The sequence below is a fragment of the Myotis yumanensis genome, unplaced genomic scaffold, assembly GCF_028538775.1.
Source record: "Myotis yumanensis isolate MYYU_CA2020_CCGP unplaced genomic scaffold, mMyoYum1.0.hap1 SCAF_15, whole genome shotgun sequence".
Classification (NCBI taxonomy): Eukaryota; Metazoa; Chordata; class Mammalia; order Chiroptera; family Vespertilionidae; genus Myotis; species Myotis yumanensis.
In genome coordinates this window covers 10,398,611-10,415,066 of record NW_027223766.1, presented here as the reverse complement: position 1 = coordinate 10,415,066, position 16,456 = coordinate 10,398,611, and the positions used below count along the sequence as shown (strand labels likewise).

General features: G+C 44.7%; 2 protein-coding genes across 6 annotated transcripts in view; one reads left to right on the top strand and one right to left on the bottom strand.

The window, feature by feature from the left end:
- Positions 1 to 2,459, bottom strand: part of TMEM65 (transmembrane protein 65) — a 40,223-nt gene extending 37,764 nt beyond the window's left edge. For both annotated transcript variants that reach the window (XM_070391899.1, XM_070391900.1), the window contains exon 1: positions 1,674 to 2,459. In XM_070391899.1, the coding sequence (XP_070248000.1) occupies positions 1,674 to 1,974 (301 nt within the window). In that variant the 5' untranslated portion in view covers positions 1,975 to 2,459. The remainder of the gene's footprint in view (positions 1 to 1,673) is intronic.
- A 132-nt stretch (positions 2,460 to 2,591) lies between these two features.
- The window catches only part of TRMT12 (tRNA methyltransferase 12 homolog), a 48,274-nt gene continuing 34,409 nt past the window's right edge, over positions 2,592 to 16,456 (top strand). For all 4 annotated transcript variants that reach the window (XR_011468199.1, XM_070391917.1, XM_070391916.1 and 1 more), the window contains exons 1-2: positions 2,592 to 3,117; positions 9,680 to 9,754. The gene's annotated coding sequence lies outside the window, so the exon portion shown is untranslated. The remainder of the gene's footprint in view (positions 3,118 to 9,679; positions 9,755 to 16,456) is intronic.

Below are 16,456 nucleotides of genomic sequence, written 5' to 3'. Positions count from 1 at the left end.
AATAATGTGATTACACATTTAAAAAATGAATTGACTGCAATGTGACATTTTTCCTGTAAAAGCACTGTGGGTGGACATTGTCTTGAATCATCCAATAGGATAAATTGGTCCATAATTCCCTGAATGTAGTAGGGAGGGAGGGGCGTGGTTAAAAGACACAATTAAGCCTGGCCTGCATGGCTCAGTGGTTGAGTGTCCACCTATGAACCAAAAGGTCAGGGTTAGATTCCCGGTCAGGGCATATGTGGGGTTGCAGGCTCGATCCCTAGCGTGGGTATGCAGGAGGCAGCTATCAATGATTCTCTCTCATCACTGATGTTTGTATCTCTCTCTCTCTCTCTGTCTCTCTCTCTCTCTCTCTCTCCCTTCCTTTCTGATATCAATAAAAATATATATTTTAAAAAAGACACAACTAATAAAAAGTTTTTGAAGAAGTAGTATAGATAAGTCATATGGAGGTAAATAAATCTTTCCTTCATTCCTGTGCATAGGCCAAGGAAACACCTTCAAGTGCCTGTGGCAAATCAAATGCCATCTTCCCAATCAATATGCTGTAAACATAAGGAATCTACAGAATGGTTATGTACCTACCAACTTTGGGGGCCGGGGGGGGGGGGGGGGTAAACTTTTGATGTTCAAACACATCAGAATGTAATATAAAATAGTAGCAATGTAATTTGTCTATATTACCATATTTAAATGGCAAATATTTTAAGACAGAATGATTTTATCTTTTGCTCCTTTCATCCCTTTGATTTTATGAATTGTTAGCTTTTGCAGCTGGACTCAAATTCTGACCTACCAGCATGCTGCACTGATTGTAAAAACATCCTATTTTAACATGTTGGCTTAAAAATAGTTTTGCTTTCACCATTGCAGATTACTTTTGAGCAGAAGTCTGCTTTTTCTTGTAGAGCCACAGATTCTCAGAAAAAATACCTTTTTGTTTACTTCATTCTTTCAACCTCTGGGGAAACAACAAAAACTGGAGTTTAACTTACGAAGCACCGAACTTAATATGGGCTTGCAAGTATGTACTGCAGTTGCTGGTTTGATCCATTCTTTCCATTTCCCGGGGAAATGTTCCCTTCCGCTGCTCAAATGAATACAACTAGACGTGTGTGCAAACTAGCAGCCGAGAGCATCTCTGCCTTCTGAAGCAACATCCCTTCTTATGGGCCCCCAGACACCTTCGTTCCATAACCATCCAAGAAAGTTTCTTCCTCTCGGGTTCGTAGCACTTTCGGGGGAAGCAGGCATGCCACCTGCGCGGCTGCAAGTTCACAGGAAAGCATCGAGGGACAAGAGGGCTGGGGACGGGAGGCACACGGCAAATCAAAACAAAATCAAAACAGGATCGGTTGGCCATTGGGGCTGAAGCTCGGGCTTCTGAGGCTGGGGAGGAACCAGCCAGCCAAGCGTTGGCCCTGGCTGCCTGGCTAGATGGGCTCCGGTCCCACCTGCCCCGGGGACACTCAAGAGGCGGAAAGTTCCCCCCACCTGGGACGTCCCAGGCGCCGGGCCAGGCCGGCGAGGGGGGCCGGCGGGTGGGGCGGCGGCGGCGATGGCTGGGGTCCAAGGCCGAGGGGCGGCAGGACTTCCCCGGGGCAGGCGGGGCAGTGGAGGGCGCCGGGCCCCCGGGGTCACCCCCCCGCCCTCTCCATCCCCTTTACCTTGGGCGATGGCAATGGACTCGAAGCGGTGCAGCTCCTTGAGCAGGCAGCTCCTCTCGGTGGAGTGCAGGCTGTAGATGAAGTCGCGCGCGCCCTGCGCCGTGTTCAGCGCCTCCATGGGCTCCTTGGGGTGCGTGCCCAGCCCCCGGGGGCCGCCGGGGGAGCGTCCGGGGAACGCGATCGCCAGCAGCCCCCGCCCGCAGCCGCACCAGGACGGCAGGCGGGGCGCGGCGGCGGCGGCCGGGCCCGGCCTCAGGCTGCGCGCGGTCCGGCTCCGCAGCAGCGGCAGCAGCCGGGACATGGCGGGCTGGGGCGCGGGGACCCCCGCGGCAGTCCGGAGGGCGATCTCGGGCGAGGCTGAGGCTAGAAGGAGCTGGGCTCCGCGGACCCCGCCCCGATGTCCTCCAGATGGGCAGCCGCGGCGCCGGGCACCATGCACTCCCCGGGCCCGCACGGCTCTCGCGTCCTCTTCCGTCCCCGATCCCTTCCCAAAGGCCCGCGGCGGCTTCGGTCCCTCTGATGAGACAAACTTTGTGCGAGGCGATCGGGCTGGGAGGAGGGGCGGGCGGTGCGGGCGGGCGCCTCCCGCGCTGAACAGGAGCGGCGCGGGCAGGCGGGCTCAGCGGGGTTTGTCTGTCGATCTGCCTTTCCAGGGGGATGAGTCAGCCACGCGCCGCCCTCCTCCAGCGCCGCCCTTCTCTCCCGCCGGCTTTCCCAGCGCCCGCTCCCACCCCGATCGCTTTCCGCGCCCTCGAAGCGGCCGCGCTGTCAGGCCGCAGCCGCCGCCAGTACCTCTAGCGGTGGTTTAAGGGGTAACAGGGCGGGGCCAAGGCAGGGGGCGGGGCGGGGCGGGGCGGGGCCGCGCAGGCGTAGTCCTCTGGCTCGCGGGCCCGGCTCGGGTGTAGGGAGCGTGCACCAGCGTGCGCACCCCCTCGGGTGCGTGGAAATGGAGGCAGAGAGGGCGCGCCCCGTTGTGCTGGCGACAGTCACCTTTAAGTCCGGGGATGGAAATAGCGAAGAGGAGCTTTGAACCCCTCGCCCGGCCGGGTAGTGCAGCTGTCACCCGGCCCGCCCTAGCGCCATGCCAAATCGGGGCTCCTTCCGATCAGTGCCCCAGCCTGCGCCCCCCTCTCCGGGCGCGGGCCGCTCCGAGCCTCGCGGGGTCACAGCCTCCTACTGATGAGGGTTTTGGAGATGGAAGCGCCCAAGCTGCGCTCTTTGCCAAGTCAGCGCCCACCGTGGCCTCGGACAGACACTTCGGTCTCCAAGGCACCCACTCTGGGAGCTCCAAAGAGAGGGCGAGGCCCGTTCTACCCCTTCCCAAGACGGGTTTGAGCCTGACATCTTGACACCCGTCCTCGTCCTGATGCCAGCAGCTTGCAGATGGGTGATGCTGGAGCGCTGGAGGCGAGTGTCACAGACCTTTCCCCGGTGTTCCCTCAAGGTTTGTGTGATTTCTCTATAGTATAGAGCCTATACCAAAACGAAGAATTCCCCGATTCTCCATTTCTCAATGTTCAGGTTCTAGGCATCTTTCAAGACCCGGCTCAGACTCGCCTGCTCCATGCTTTCCTTTCTCTCTTCATCTGAACCTGTCTTACTGTCACCTAGGCTTCAAGCCCTTATTAAGGGAATAGATCCACTTAGAGACTAAATCTGCTCAAGTATAATCAAGACCTAAATCCTCTCCTTATCATATCCGCTGCTGCTGCTGCAGCCAGGCCAAGCCCTGGGTTGCAGTAGATGTGCTGTACACGTGTGAGTGCAATAGATTCACTAAAGCTCCCTGCCTAGTGGTTCTCAAAGTATGGTCCCTGGGCAACAGAGCTTGTTAGACCTGCAAATTCATGTGCTCCACCCAGACCTCCTGAATCAGAAACTGGGAGTTGGGCTCAGTCGTCTGTGTTTTAACAGGCCCTCTACTTAATACTGATGCACACATAAGTTTGAGACCCACTGCTCTAACTTAAACATGGAAAGCAATTTTTCTTTTAAATCTCAAAGTCTCTGGTGTAGTAATGACAATTAATACACTCTGGCCTGGCCGGTATGGTTCAATGGTTGAGTGTCGACCTCTGAACCAAGAGGTCATGATTCCATTCCCAGGCAGTGCACATGCCCAGGTTTTGGGCTCCATGCAGGAGGCAGCCAATCAATGATCAATGATTCTCTCTCAACATTGATGTTTCTATCTCTCCCTCTCCCTCTCTGATATCAATGGAAATTTTTTTTAAAGAATGCACTCTGTGAAAACTAAGTTCTTTGAGTGCACAGACTGTCTTTCTTGTCTTTGAAACCTTCTGTTCCCCCCGTGCGTGTTGGAATCCTCTGCAGAGTTATTTCAGTCTGGAATTCTTGGTATTACCACCACCTCCCTCTATATCTCTTACCCCCAAGAAATTCTGACTCACTGGGCTTGGGGTTGGGTCCTGGAAAGTGAGATTTGGACAAAACTACTCACCAAGAACCCATTCCCAACAGATTGCTGAAAGTTTGATAACGGGATTAACCATGGCCTAGGTGGGTGTTGGTTGTAGGTTATAGTAGTGGTCCCAATGAATCACTCCTGATGTGTAGACCTGTCCTGTGGTATCCACTCCCTTGTGTAGACCTGTCCCACATTGACTTTGGACTTGGCCAAATGACTTGCTATTAGCCAGTTAGTGGGGCATCACAAACCTGATCTGATAAGTGCTTGCTCGTTGGGACTTGCTATAGTGTGTCTGCTGTAATGTGTTTGCTGTATGACTTAGGAATATTTCATTCTGCTGTAGAAAATAGGAGAAACTGAAATATACACACAATTTGCTTATGAGACATGTTACACATGAAATAAATGGATATGTGTTTAAAAAGGATGGAAAAAATGAAAGTGCTATTTTAGATAGAAAGAGGTAGACCAAGTGAACTTTAAATACTAATAAGGCATGAATTGTACTACTTCTAGACTGACAACAATGTCATCCCTAAATTGGCCACCTACTAGTGACACCCATTATAGCCCCATTATGGCCTCAGGTAGCCACAAAGGCCATCTCAGATTCAAAGATAAACCCCTAGCTACTCAGCCAGCTAATGACCAGACACAGTCATGACCAGACATACTTGTCCTACATCTCTCTGACAGAAGAGATGCATGTTGGTTCCTGGCTCCTTTAATCTGCTAACCTCCCTCACTCACTCTTCGCACTGGTCCTTGGAACTACCCCATCTGCAGAGAAGACTGGCATGGCAGAGAGGGTTAGGACATACGAACATTGCATAAAACCAAATGTAGGTACTATGGTCCTTCCAGTCTGCTTGTACCCTATCTAAGCATGTTTATCTACCACATCTCTTTCCTGTTTCTTCTCACTCTGTTCTAAACTGGTTGATAAACTAGATAACCGTTGCTGCTCTTTGAGTGAATGTGCTATGCCAGACTTGGTGGCTTAGGTAGCCAATTTATTTTGCTTTTGATTTTGTGGCTCAGAAATTGGGAAGGGCTTGCTTGGCCAGTTTATTGTTTGAGTCTCTTATCAGATGTCAGCTGCAGCTGCTGTCATTTGAAGGCTTATCTGGGCTGGACATCCAAGATGGCACACTCTGTGGCTGACAGTTGTCGCTGGCTGTTGGCTCTCTGGAAGCTCAGCTGGGACTATGAACCAGAGCCTTCACAATCCCTCCAGCATGGCAGACTTCTCACATGGCATCTGGCTTCCCTCAGAGTGAGTGTCTGAAAGTACCAGACTCATGGCCTTTTGAGACTTATGCTAAGAAGTCGTGCTGCATCACTTACACTTTATTCTACTAGCTACCAGCAAGCCACAAAGGCCATCTCAGATTCAAAAGAAGGGAATGTAGAGCCCTCACCTCCCCCCAGTTGGGGACATGTTTTAAAGCTGCTCAATTTCATACTCCATGGGCTCATATTTATCTGAACATCAACATACCTATAGGCAACAAGACTGTGACTGCCCACAACCAACATAAAAAGTGTGCATACACATATAATAGGCACACACATGCATGCATGAACACACACCTATATGACTTTTTCAGGGTAGTATTTTGTAACTTTTTCCCCTTCCAGGCTTCCCATCGTATTTGAGGTTGGGGAGGGAGATTGATCAAGCTAAATATAAATAATAGGGCTATCCAATGCCTTCTGTTCAAACTTTAAACTCAGATTTTTAGTGAGGCCTTCAAATCATTCATCTACTTTTAAAAAATGACTATCTTTGAGCCCAGCAGAAAGGTCAGTAGAAGGATTTTGAATGTTCCTATTTGTTTTGGAAGAAAAATAAGGAACCCATTCCGACTTTCTGAACACGTTTTCAGAGAAACTTATTAAATCAGCTAGAAGGGAACAACCTAGGAGAAGGTAAATTTGAGCAACAACCCCCAAAAAGTACAGGAATTGGACACTCCAAGTACTTCTGAAGGTAGAAATATAATTGAGCTAAAAAAGAAAAGAAGACCTCAGTGAAAAACTTTAAGGGAGCAGTTATAAAGCCAGCTTTCCTTGTACATCTGATGCAGCTGGGAGGTTGCCACCTCCGCGTCCCAGCTGAAGTCTAGAAGTTTACTAGTGGAGACACTAGATTCAAAGGCAGGAGAAACACCGGAGGGGAGGGAGGTGCACCAAAAACAAGGAGATGGAGGGAGTGCCACATTCTGACTCATGGATCCCTTGTCACGCTTCTGCTTTGCCTCAAAAACACAGGTAGCCATACTATTGGGGGATTTCTCTCTGAGCACCCACTGAAAGAGCTCAGCCAGACCACCCGACAATGAAACCATCCATTACCTAGCTCTGCCACGCACAATTTCCAAACAGCTTTTTGGAAATACACTCTTAAATACAAAGTATGAGCCAGGAGCCCAAAATCACTAGTAAGTTGAAGAAAGCCTTCAAGATGGCAAGACAGAACCAAAATAGCTACCATTTCTTTAATAGGGGGATCTCTGAGGAAGTAGGGAACAAAATAAATGTTTGAAAAGGCATCACAATATCTTTGCAAAATAAGGAGAGATACTGCATCTATGGAATAATAGGAATCTACAAAAGTAAGAACATCCAGAAAACAAAAAAAATTACTTGAAAATTAAAAATATGACAAAGTAAAAAATGTTTCAAAAGGATCAGAAGATAACATTGAGAAAAAATTTATTTAAAAGTAGATGGTAAATAATATAACAAATATAAAATAGAAGATAAATGACAAAATTAAAGACTCAGGTCAGGAGGTACAAGAGAGTTAAAGAAGATATAATAGTTTTGAAATATAAGGGAGAAAATTGTCAAAGAAATGTCTGAAGGAAAGTTCCCAAAGAGAAGGTCATTTGTTCCAGCAGCAAAGTCAGTGGCTCTCAAGAGACATTCAATAAAAAGAATCCCATTTCACAATGGCTTCAGACATCTCAACAGCAACACTGGACACCAGAAGACAATGGAGAAGCAGCTTTAAAATTCTGAGGAAAACTATCCCATTTAGAATTCTATATCTAGCAATCTGGTGTGGTGGTAGAGTATAACCTCAGATATTGAAGTCTCAAAATATTTACATTTCATATGTCATATCAGGAAGTAACTGTAAGATGTATCCCATTAAATTGAAGGATTAAACCAGGAAATGGGAAGTCACAGCACAACTAGAGAGTGTCCAGTCCAAATGGGAGCACGGTGACGGAAGGTTTGGGGAGCTGTGCCTCTACTACAGAGATGGGCTTAACAGATTTTTTAATGTATTTTTGAAGTATTGAAAGCAGGGTTACACTTCTGAGGGAAAGTTGGAGGATGGATTGGTGGTAGGTACTTTGAAAATTAAGCAAACAAAAACTAAGGCAATTACTAACTCTAGTAAATAAAATTATATTAGGGGGAAAGTATACGAAATTAAAAGGTCACAGGTAAATAGTATTTACAAGATGATAATAATACAGAATGCTGAATTAACCAAAAATTATGCTATGTCTAAACTGGGCAGATGGGGAGGGGAAGTGTCTTAGTCAACTTGGGCTGTCGTATCAAAATACCGTAGACTGCATGACTTAAACATCGGGAATGTATTTCTCACAGGTCTGGAGGCTAGAAGTCCAGGATAGATTTCAAGGTAGATTTCATTCTGAGACCTCTTCTCCTGGCTTGTAGGCAGCTGCCATCTCTCTGTGTGCTCACATGACCTATTCTTTGTATAAGTGGAGAGAGAGAGAGAGAGAGAGAGAGAGGGAGAGAGAGAGAAAACTTTCTGGTTTTCTTTTATAAGGGCACAAATCCCATCATGAGGGCCATACCCTCATGACTTCAACTAAACCTAATTACCTTCCCAAAACCCTATCTCTAAAAAGTGACACAATTTGTGGAGGAGGGACATTCAGTCCATAGCAAGAAGCGTGTGTGTGTGTGTGTGTGTGTGTGTGTGTGTGTTTATGTATATAGTGTTGTAGAGCAAGAAAGTGGGAGTAAGAAAGCTACATTCTTGTCTTTCATAGTAAGCATGCCAAGTAGGGTCACAACAGGACACAGATGGTAGTACACTCTAAGTGGGATAATTTGAGGATACTTTCAATACTTCAAAAATACATAAAAAAAATCCATTAACAAAAGGACAATTTTTTCTCTTTTTTATTTATATATTTTTAAATTTATCTTTATTGTTGAAAGTATTTCAGATGTTCCCCCTTTTTTTCCCCATTGATACCCTCCACCCCGCACCTGCCCCTCCCAGGCCTTCACCACACTATGGTCTGTCTCTGGCTATGCATATCCTGTATAATAAAAGCCTACTATGCAAATCCACCAAACAGCAGAACAACTGGTGGAATGACTGGTCGCTATGATGCGCACTGACCACCAGGGGACAGACACTCAATGCAGGAGCTGCCCACAGGCCCCAGGCCAGCCACGGCGAGTGCCAGTGGAGGGAGGTGACCGGTGGTGGCCCAGGTGATCAGGGGGCAGGGTTGGAGAGTGGGCAGCACCAGGCTGGCCAAGGCGGGTGCCATCAGGGGTCCCCGATGGCCCCCTAGTCGCCCCTACAGATTGTCCCTGATTGCCGGCTGTGGGGTGCGGCTACAGTGTTTTGGCCAGGCTCAAGCCTCGAACTAATGAAAGGACAGGGTCCTCTCATTGCCACGTGCAAGTCCCAGCTGGAGGGCAGGGCCCTCCCAGCACAATCATAGCCAACGGCTGTGGTTGTAAGCTTGAACCTATGGTCCGAACACGTAGCCCCACGTGCCTTGTGATAGAGTTCGGGTGCATGTAGTTAAGTGAGGTTGAAACTCACAAGAATGCTGTAAACAACTTGATCACGCCCCTACTTTGCCTCGTGGCACCTGCTATAAAATAAAGACACGGCTTGTGGGCGCCGGCACTGTCTCCTCATCAGGGAGCAGCATCCCACCAAGACCCAGCTTTCATTCTCTTGTCTGTCTTTTCTCAATCCTTTCACCCCCACCCCCGCCCCCCACTCAGGGTCACTGAACCAGGCTGAGCTGGCATGGCACATAAGGCGCCCTGGGGCTGAGTATGCCATGGCCGTGCCAGCTCCCCACAGCCGGCCAGGCCTAGGGACCCTACCCGTGCATGAATTTCATGCATTGGGCCTCTAGTATGCATATAAATTCACCTATTACTCGCCCCTTGCTCCCCCCCCCCCCGCCACTTCCCTCTGAAATTTGCAAAAGGTGTGAAAGTAGGGAAGCCACAAGAGATAGTACAGTAACGTGACTTAATAGCAATTGCACTGTCACCAACCTTAGGCCCAAAGGGGTAAAAGTGGAGTGCATGGGGACCACAATCTAGAATGAGAGTCAAATAGAGTAGCCCTTCTTGAGGGAATCAGGGACTTCCTGTTGAAGACACAGCCAGCTAGAGTAGATCATCAAAGAGGAAGCCACAGGAATAAATATTCTAATCAATCTCTCTCTCTCCCCGCTCTCTCTCTCTCCGCCCCCATTTCTGTCTGTGTCTCCTCTTCTATTCTCTCCTCTCTCCCCTCTCTCATGTCTCCTCTCCTCTCCAGGTTCTCCCAACTAGAGAACAACTCAATTGAAAGCCAAAGGGACCATTCATAAACCCATTGACGTTGTTCATACAGGTGAGTTTCTCTGAACAGAAAACACAGAAGAGGGTAGAGAGTAGTTCCAAGGGACAAATGGAAAATATCCAACACAATAAGAACACACACAAAAATGAAGAAACAATAGGCATAATCCTATTATGTACTCAGAAGAAGCTTCTAAAAGAGTTGAAAATAATTGCCTTTCTGAACTAACAATTGGAAATAGGAAAACACTGTTGGGAACTGCTTTTTTATGTTATATGCTTTGGAGAACTATTTGACTTTTATTTATTTATTTTTAATATATTTTTATTGATTTCAGAGAGGAAGGGAGAGGGAGAGAGAGATAGAAACATCAATGATGAGAAAGAATCATTGATTGGCTGCCTCCTGCATGCCCCCTACTAGGGTGGAACCTGCAACACGGGAATGTGCCCTTGACAGGAATCGAGCCCGGGACCCTTCAGTCCGCAGGCCGACGCTCTATCCACTGAGCCAAACCGGGTAGGGCAACTATTTGACTTTTATAACAAAACTAGAGGCCCGGTGCACAAAATTCATGCACGGGTAGGGTCCCTCGTCTGGCCAGCGGTCAGGGCCGATCTGTGGGGCGACCAGCAGGGCAATTGGGGGGCTCTTGCTGGCACCTGCCTTGGTCGGCCTGGCACTGCCCGCTTGCCGGCCCCACCCCCCTGCCACCACCCACTTGCCAGCCAGCCCCACCCCCCGCCATTGCCACCAGTTGCCTCCCTCTGCAGGGTGACTGGGGGGGTGATCAGGGGGCCCACGCTGGCCCCTGCCTTGGCTGGCCTGTGGTCTGCAGGCTGGGGGAAGCTCCTGCGTTGAGCATCTGCCCCCTGATGATCAGTGTGCATCATAGCAACTGGTCGTTCCACTGGTTGTTCTGCCGTTCGGTCGATTTGCATATTAGGCTTTTTATTATATAGGATACAATGTTGATAGAAATAATTTTTAAGTGCTCTTTGGATTTGCAATGAGAAAATCATTTATAATCTTTTGACATGCAATTTCAGTTAAGTGCTGGGAGCAGAGGTCAGATTATAGTGGGTTGAGAAGAGAAGCTGAGTGGGAGATGAAATTTAAAAGACAGCCAGCTGTTGTTATTCAAACGTTTAGTTAAAGTCACTTGGTTTAGATAGATCAGAGGTGTTGTTTCATATGAACTGTGTTTTAATGAGCTCCGCATACTGCTGCTTTGGTTCCACATGTATTATCCATATTCATGCACAGTTTTAGGATTCAGAACATCACTTTGTGCTTGTAATTATTAAAATGGTTTCTGGCTGTTATTTCTTAACCTGTCCCCAAAATATCATCTTGCCTCTGATACCCATTCCTCTTGCTGTATTTCCTTTGTATACCTTCCTAACTGAAAATCAAAGTTTGAACCATCTCTGACCTCCTCTTTTACTTCCATCTTGTCCTTGCCAAATGCTATGCATTCTGTCCATTAAATGTTTTTAATTTTTGTTTCCTCCTTCCATCCTGGCTGAGCCTGACAGAGTTTAAGCCATCAGGATTTGTTGGCTGTCACTATGGAGTAACTACCTCTCCATGCCTCTAAACTCTATCTCCAGTAGCTCTCCTTAGTAGTTAATGAACTTCATGATATTATTAGAAACTGCTTTTCCAGCCACATCTCTTATTACTTCCCCTTTCTTTAGAGAAACATGACTCCCTAAGTGCTCCCCAAGATTCCCACTCTTCACACCTGTGTTCACATTGTCACCTTTGCTTGGTGCACCTTCGTCCTCATGTTCTCTACATGACCAGTCTTTCCCATTTTTCAGGGCCCAGCTCAAATGTCTTCTCATGTCCATGAAGATCTGAGCTCTTTTCCTGAACCTTTTCCTTGTGTTCTAGCACATAGTGTGCCCCAATTATAAGCAATTTGAAGGAAGCTTCCCTGCCTAATTCATCTTTGTTTTCCCTTAGCAGCTGGCATAGTATCCTGTACATATACACACTCAATACATTTGTTGAATTTTTAAGTTAGGTAGCCAGTCAATATTTTTCCTTTTTATTGAGGTTTAATTGGCATACAAAAAAAACTGCACATAATTAATCATTTGTAAGTTCGGACATTTGTATACATTTGTGATACCATCACCAAAATCAATGTAAAAAAACATATCCATCACTTCCCAAAGTTTCCTTGTGTCCCTTTGTTTTTGTTTTGGTGAGAACATTTAACATGAGATCTACCTTCTTAACAAATTTTAAGCACACAATACTTTATTGTTAATTACAGGTGCTATATTGTTCAACAGATCTCTGGAACTTACTCATCTTATGTAACTACTAGAGGCCCGGTGCACAAAATTTGTGCACGAGTAGGGTCTCTAGGCCTGGCCTGCGATCAGGGCCGATCGGGGCCTTCCAGCTGCCGGCCGGGGCCTTCCTTCATTCCATGCCGCCCCCTGGTGGTCAGCGCATGTCATAGTGAGCAGTTGAACTCCCGGTCGATCAAACTCCCAAGGGGACAATTTGCATATTAGCCTTTTATTATATAGGATAACTTTATACCATTGAACAACTCTCCTAATTCTCTCTTCCAACCCCCTAATAACCACCATTCTGCTCATCAATATTTGATTTTATAATATACTGTTATTTGAAAGACAACAAAGAGCAGTAACCTTAATGAACTGTCATCATAGTACTATCTAATTTTGTTCCAGGTGCCAGCAAGATTTAAAAAATATGATTATTAAGGAAAAGATCTGGGGACTGAAAAGTCCTATTAAAATTGAGAAGCTGCCCTAGCTAGTTTAGCTCAGTGGATAGAGTGTCGGCCTGCAGACTGAAGGGTCCCAGGTTCAGTTCTAGTCAAGGGCACATGCCCAGGTTGCAGGCTCAACCCCCAGTAGGTGGCGTGCAGTAAGCACCCGATCAATGATTCTCTCCCAGCATTGATGTTTCTATTTTTCTCTTCCTCTCCCTTCCTCTCTGAAATCAATAAAAATATTTTTTAAAAATTGAGAAGCCATAACCCAATATTGTACCCATCATGTAAGTAAAGGTTAAGAACAGAGGTATAGGAGTCAGAGTAACCTGGGCTGAAATCTTGCACTGCCCTTTACCAGCTGCATATTTTTAGATCAATTAACCTCCTGAGCCTCCTTTCCTCAATTTCCTTCTAGGAAAAAATCAGACAATAATGGTACCTAAAAGCACTCATTAGCTTTGGAATCAGACAGAATTGGGGAGTTATTATTTAAAAATGATGAGAGAACACTTCCAAATTCATTTTACTGGCCAGCATTCAACTCATATCAAAGCAAGATAAGGACACTTCAAGAAAGAAAATTACATGCCAATATCCTCGATGAACATAGATGCAAAAACCCTCAGCAAATACTAGCAAACCAAATTCAGCAACGCATTAAAAGCATCTTACACCATGATCAAGCTAGATTTATCCTTGGGAATCAAAAGTGGTTCAACATATACAAATCAATAAACATGATACATCACATTAACATTATCATAAACCATATGATAGTCTCAATAGATGCAAAAAATTTGACAAAATTTAATATCCTTTAATGATTAAAAAAAACCCTCAACAAATTGAGTGTAGAACTATACCTCAACATAAAAAAAAAGGCCATATATGACAAACCCACAGCTAACATCATACCCAACAGTGAAAAGCTGAAAGTTTTTCCTTTAAGATCAGGAATAAGATAAGGTTGCCCACTCTGATCACTTCTATTAAACATAGTACTGGAAGTGTTAGAGTAATTAGGCAAGAAAAAGAAATAAAAGGCATCCAAATCAGAAAGAACGAAGGTATATTGTCTGTTTGCAGATGATATGATTTTATATTTAGAAAATCCTAAAGACTCCACCAAAAAAACTATTAGAATAAATAAATTCTGTAAAATTGCAAGATACAAAATCAATATACAAAAAGCAGTTACTTTTCTGTACACAATGAACTGTCTGAAAAAACTTAAGAAAGTAATTCAATTTATAATAGCATCAAAAACAATAAAATACTTAGGATAAATTTAACCAAGGAGTGGAAGATCTATGTAGTGAAAACTATAAAACAGTGATGAAAGAAACTGAACAAGACACAAAATAAGTAAAAAGATATACCATGTTCATAGATTGGAAGAATTATATCATTAAAATGTCCATACTCCCCAATGACATCTATAGATTTAATGCAATCCCTATCAAAATCACAATGGCATTTTCCACAGAAATAGAAAAAAAAAAAATCCTAAAATTCAAATGGAACCACAAAAAACCCTGAATAGCCAAAGCAATCTTGAGCAAGAGCAAAACTGGAGTCATCACATGGTCTGATTTTAAACTATATTACAAAGCTATAGCAATCAAAACTGTATGGTGCTGGCATAAAACATTTGAACAGAATAAAGAGCCCAGAAATAAGCCCAAGAGTATACAGTTAATGAATGTTTGACAAAGATGCCAAGACTACACGATGGGGAAAGGATAGTATTTTCAATAAATGGTGTTGGGAAAACTGGATATCCACACTCAAAAGAATGAAATTGGGCCCTTACCTTACACCACACACAAAAATCAACTCAAAATGGATTAAAGACTTAAATGTAAGACCTGAATTCATAAAATTCTTAGAAGAAAACTAAGGGGTAAGCTTTTTTTACATTGGTCTTGGTAACGATTTTTTGGATCCGACACTAAAAGAACAGGCAACAAAAGCAAAAATAAACCAGTTGGACTATATCAAACTAAAAAGCTTCTGCATGGCAAAAGAAACCATCAACAGAATGAAAAAGCAACCTTTGGAATGAGAGAAAGTATATGCAAACTATATATCTGATCAGGGTTAATAACCAAAGTATGTAAGGAACTCTTACAACTCAATAGTGGAAAAACACATAACTGGGTAAAAAATGGACAGAAGAGCTGAAGAGACATTCACCCAAAGAAGACACTCAAATGACCAACAGGTATATGAAAATGCACTCAATGCCAATAATCATCAAGGAAATGCAAATCAAAGCCATAAGAAGATATCACCTCATACCTGTTAGGATGGCAAGTACCAAAAAGACGAGAGCTAAGAAATGTTGACAGGGGTGTGGAGAAAAGGGAACCCTTGTACACTGCTGGTGGGGATGTAAATTGGTATAGCCATTATGGAAAATGGTATGGAGATTCCTCAAAAAATTAAAAATAAAACTACCATATTATTGGCATCTCAAAGAACTACCTGCACTCCAATATTCACTGCAGTATTATTCACAATAACAAGATATGGAAATTACCTAAGTATTCATCAACCAATGAATGGGAAAAGAAAATGTGGTATATTATTAAAACAAAATAAAATGGCAGACAGAAGCTTTTAAGCCATGTAAATGAAATTTAATCTATCTTATTTCATGAATGTGAGCAAAACAAGTTATTCATCCCTCCATCACTCCCAGGTTGCTATAAAGTTAAATGATTAGGTCTGCTGATCAATTTCATAGTCATAGCTAATCATTTAGTATTCACCACACGGAAGACACTGTGCTAAGTACTTTGCATACTTCATCTCCTTTAATCCTCTTAGGCTTCCAAAGTAGCTTTTGTTATCTCCAAAATAGTTTATAGATAATGTAGTTTATAGATAAGAATAATAAGGATGCTGATTATAGCTCACCATTTTTGAGTGCTTATTATGGTGCAGGTGCTGTGCTATATCTTTAATATAGATTCGCTCTCTTTATTTTCATTAATAACCTTATCAGGTAGGAACTATATTTAACCCTCAATTTTTTAAAAGAAAACTAACGAAACAGTGCAGACAGGTTAGCTGTGTTGTCCAAGATTACACAGCTAAGAAATGATGGACAGGATTCAAACCTCTGGTCTCTGTGACTCCAGGGTTCAAGCTTTTTTATCTCTAAGGTCCAGCCAAGCTCAGGCACAGACATGTTGCCTGCAGTGGTTCTCAACCTTCCTAATGCCGCGACCCTTTAATACAGTTCCTCATGTTGTGGTGACCCCCAACCATAAAATTATTTTTGTTGCTACTTCTTAACTGTAATTTTGCTACTGTTATGAATCGTAATGTAAATATCTGATATGCTATATGTGTTTTCCGATGGTCGTGACCCACAGGTTGAGAACTGCTGCCTTAGAGTGAAGAGACAGTGAGTTACTGTGACCTTGTCTGTGTGAGTTTCAAGGTTTCTGTTCATCTTCAGGGCCACCATCTTAGTCCTGGCCCATAATCTCTGGTCTACACCACAATAGCCTAAATAGTTTCCCTGCTTCTACTACAGCCTCATTCACATCCATAATCCTTAAAAGCAGACAAAATGGTTATCTTAGAATATAGTAAATCAGATCATTTCACTGCCTTGCTTAACCCCTTATCCTTCTGTTCTCATGGCTTAGAATAGAATCCTAACTCCTCACTGAGTCCCTCACATAGGACCTTACATGATCTATCTGGACCCCATTCACATCGGGCACACACTGCCCTTTGCTCTACACTTCAGCCACACCGACTTAGGATCCTGGGACAGACCTATCTTGTCCCTGCCTCAGGTCTTTGGCCCTTGCTGTTCCTTCTGTAGTACTCTGCTTCTCAACTTCTTCGCCGTGGCTGTCAAAACCTAGACAGCCAAAACATTTACTGATCACCCTAGATCAGTGGTTCTCAACCTTCCTAATGCCGAGACCCTTTAATACAGTTCCTCATGTTGTGGTGACCCCCAATTT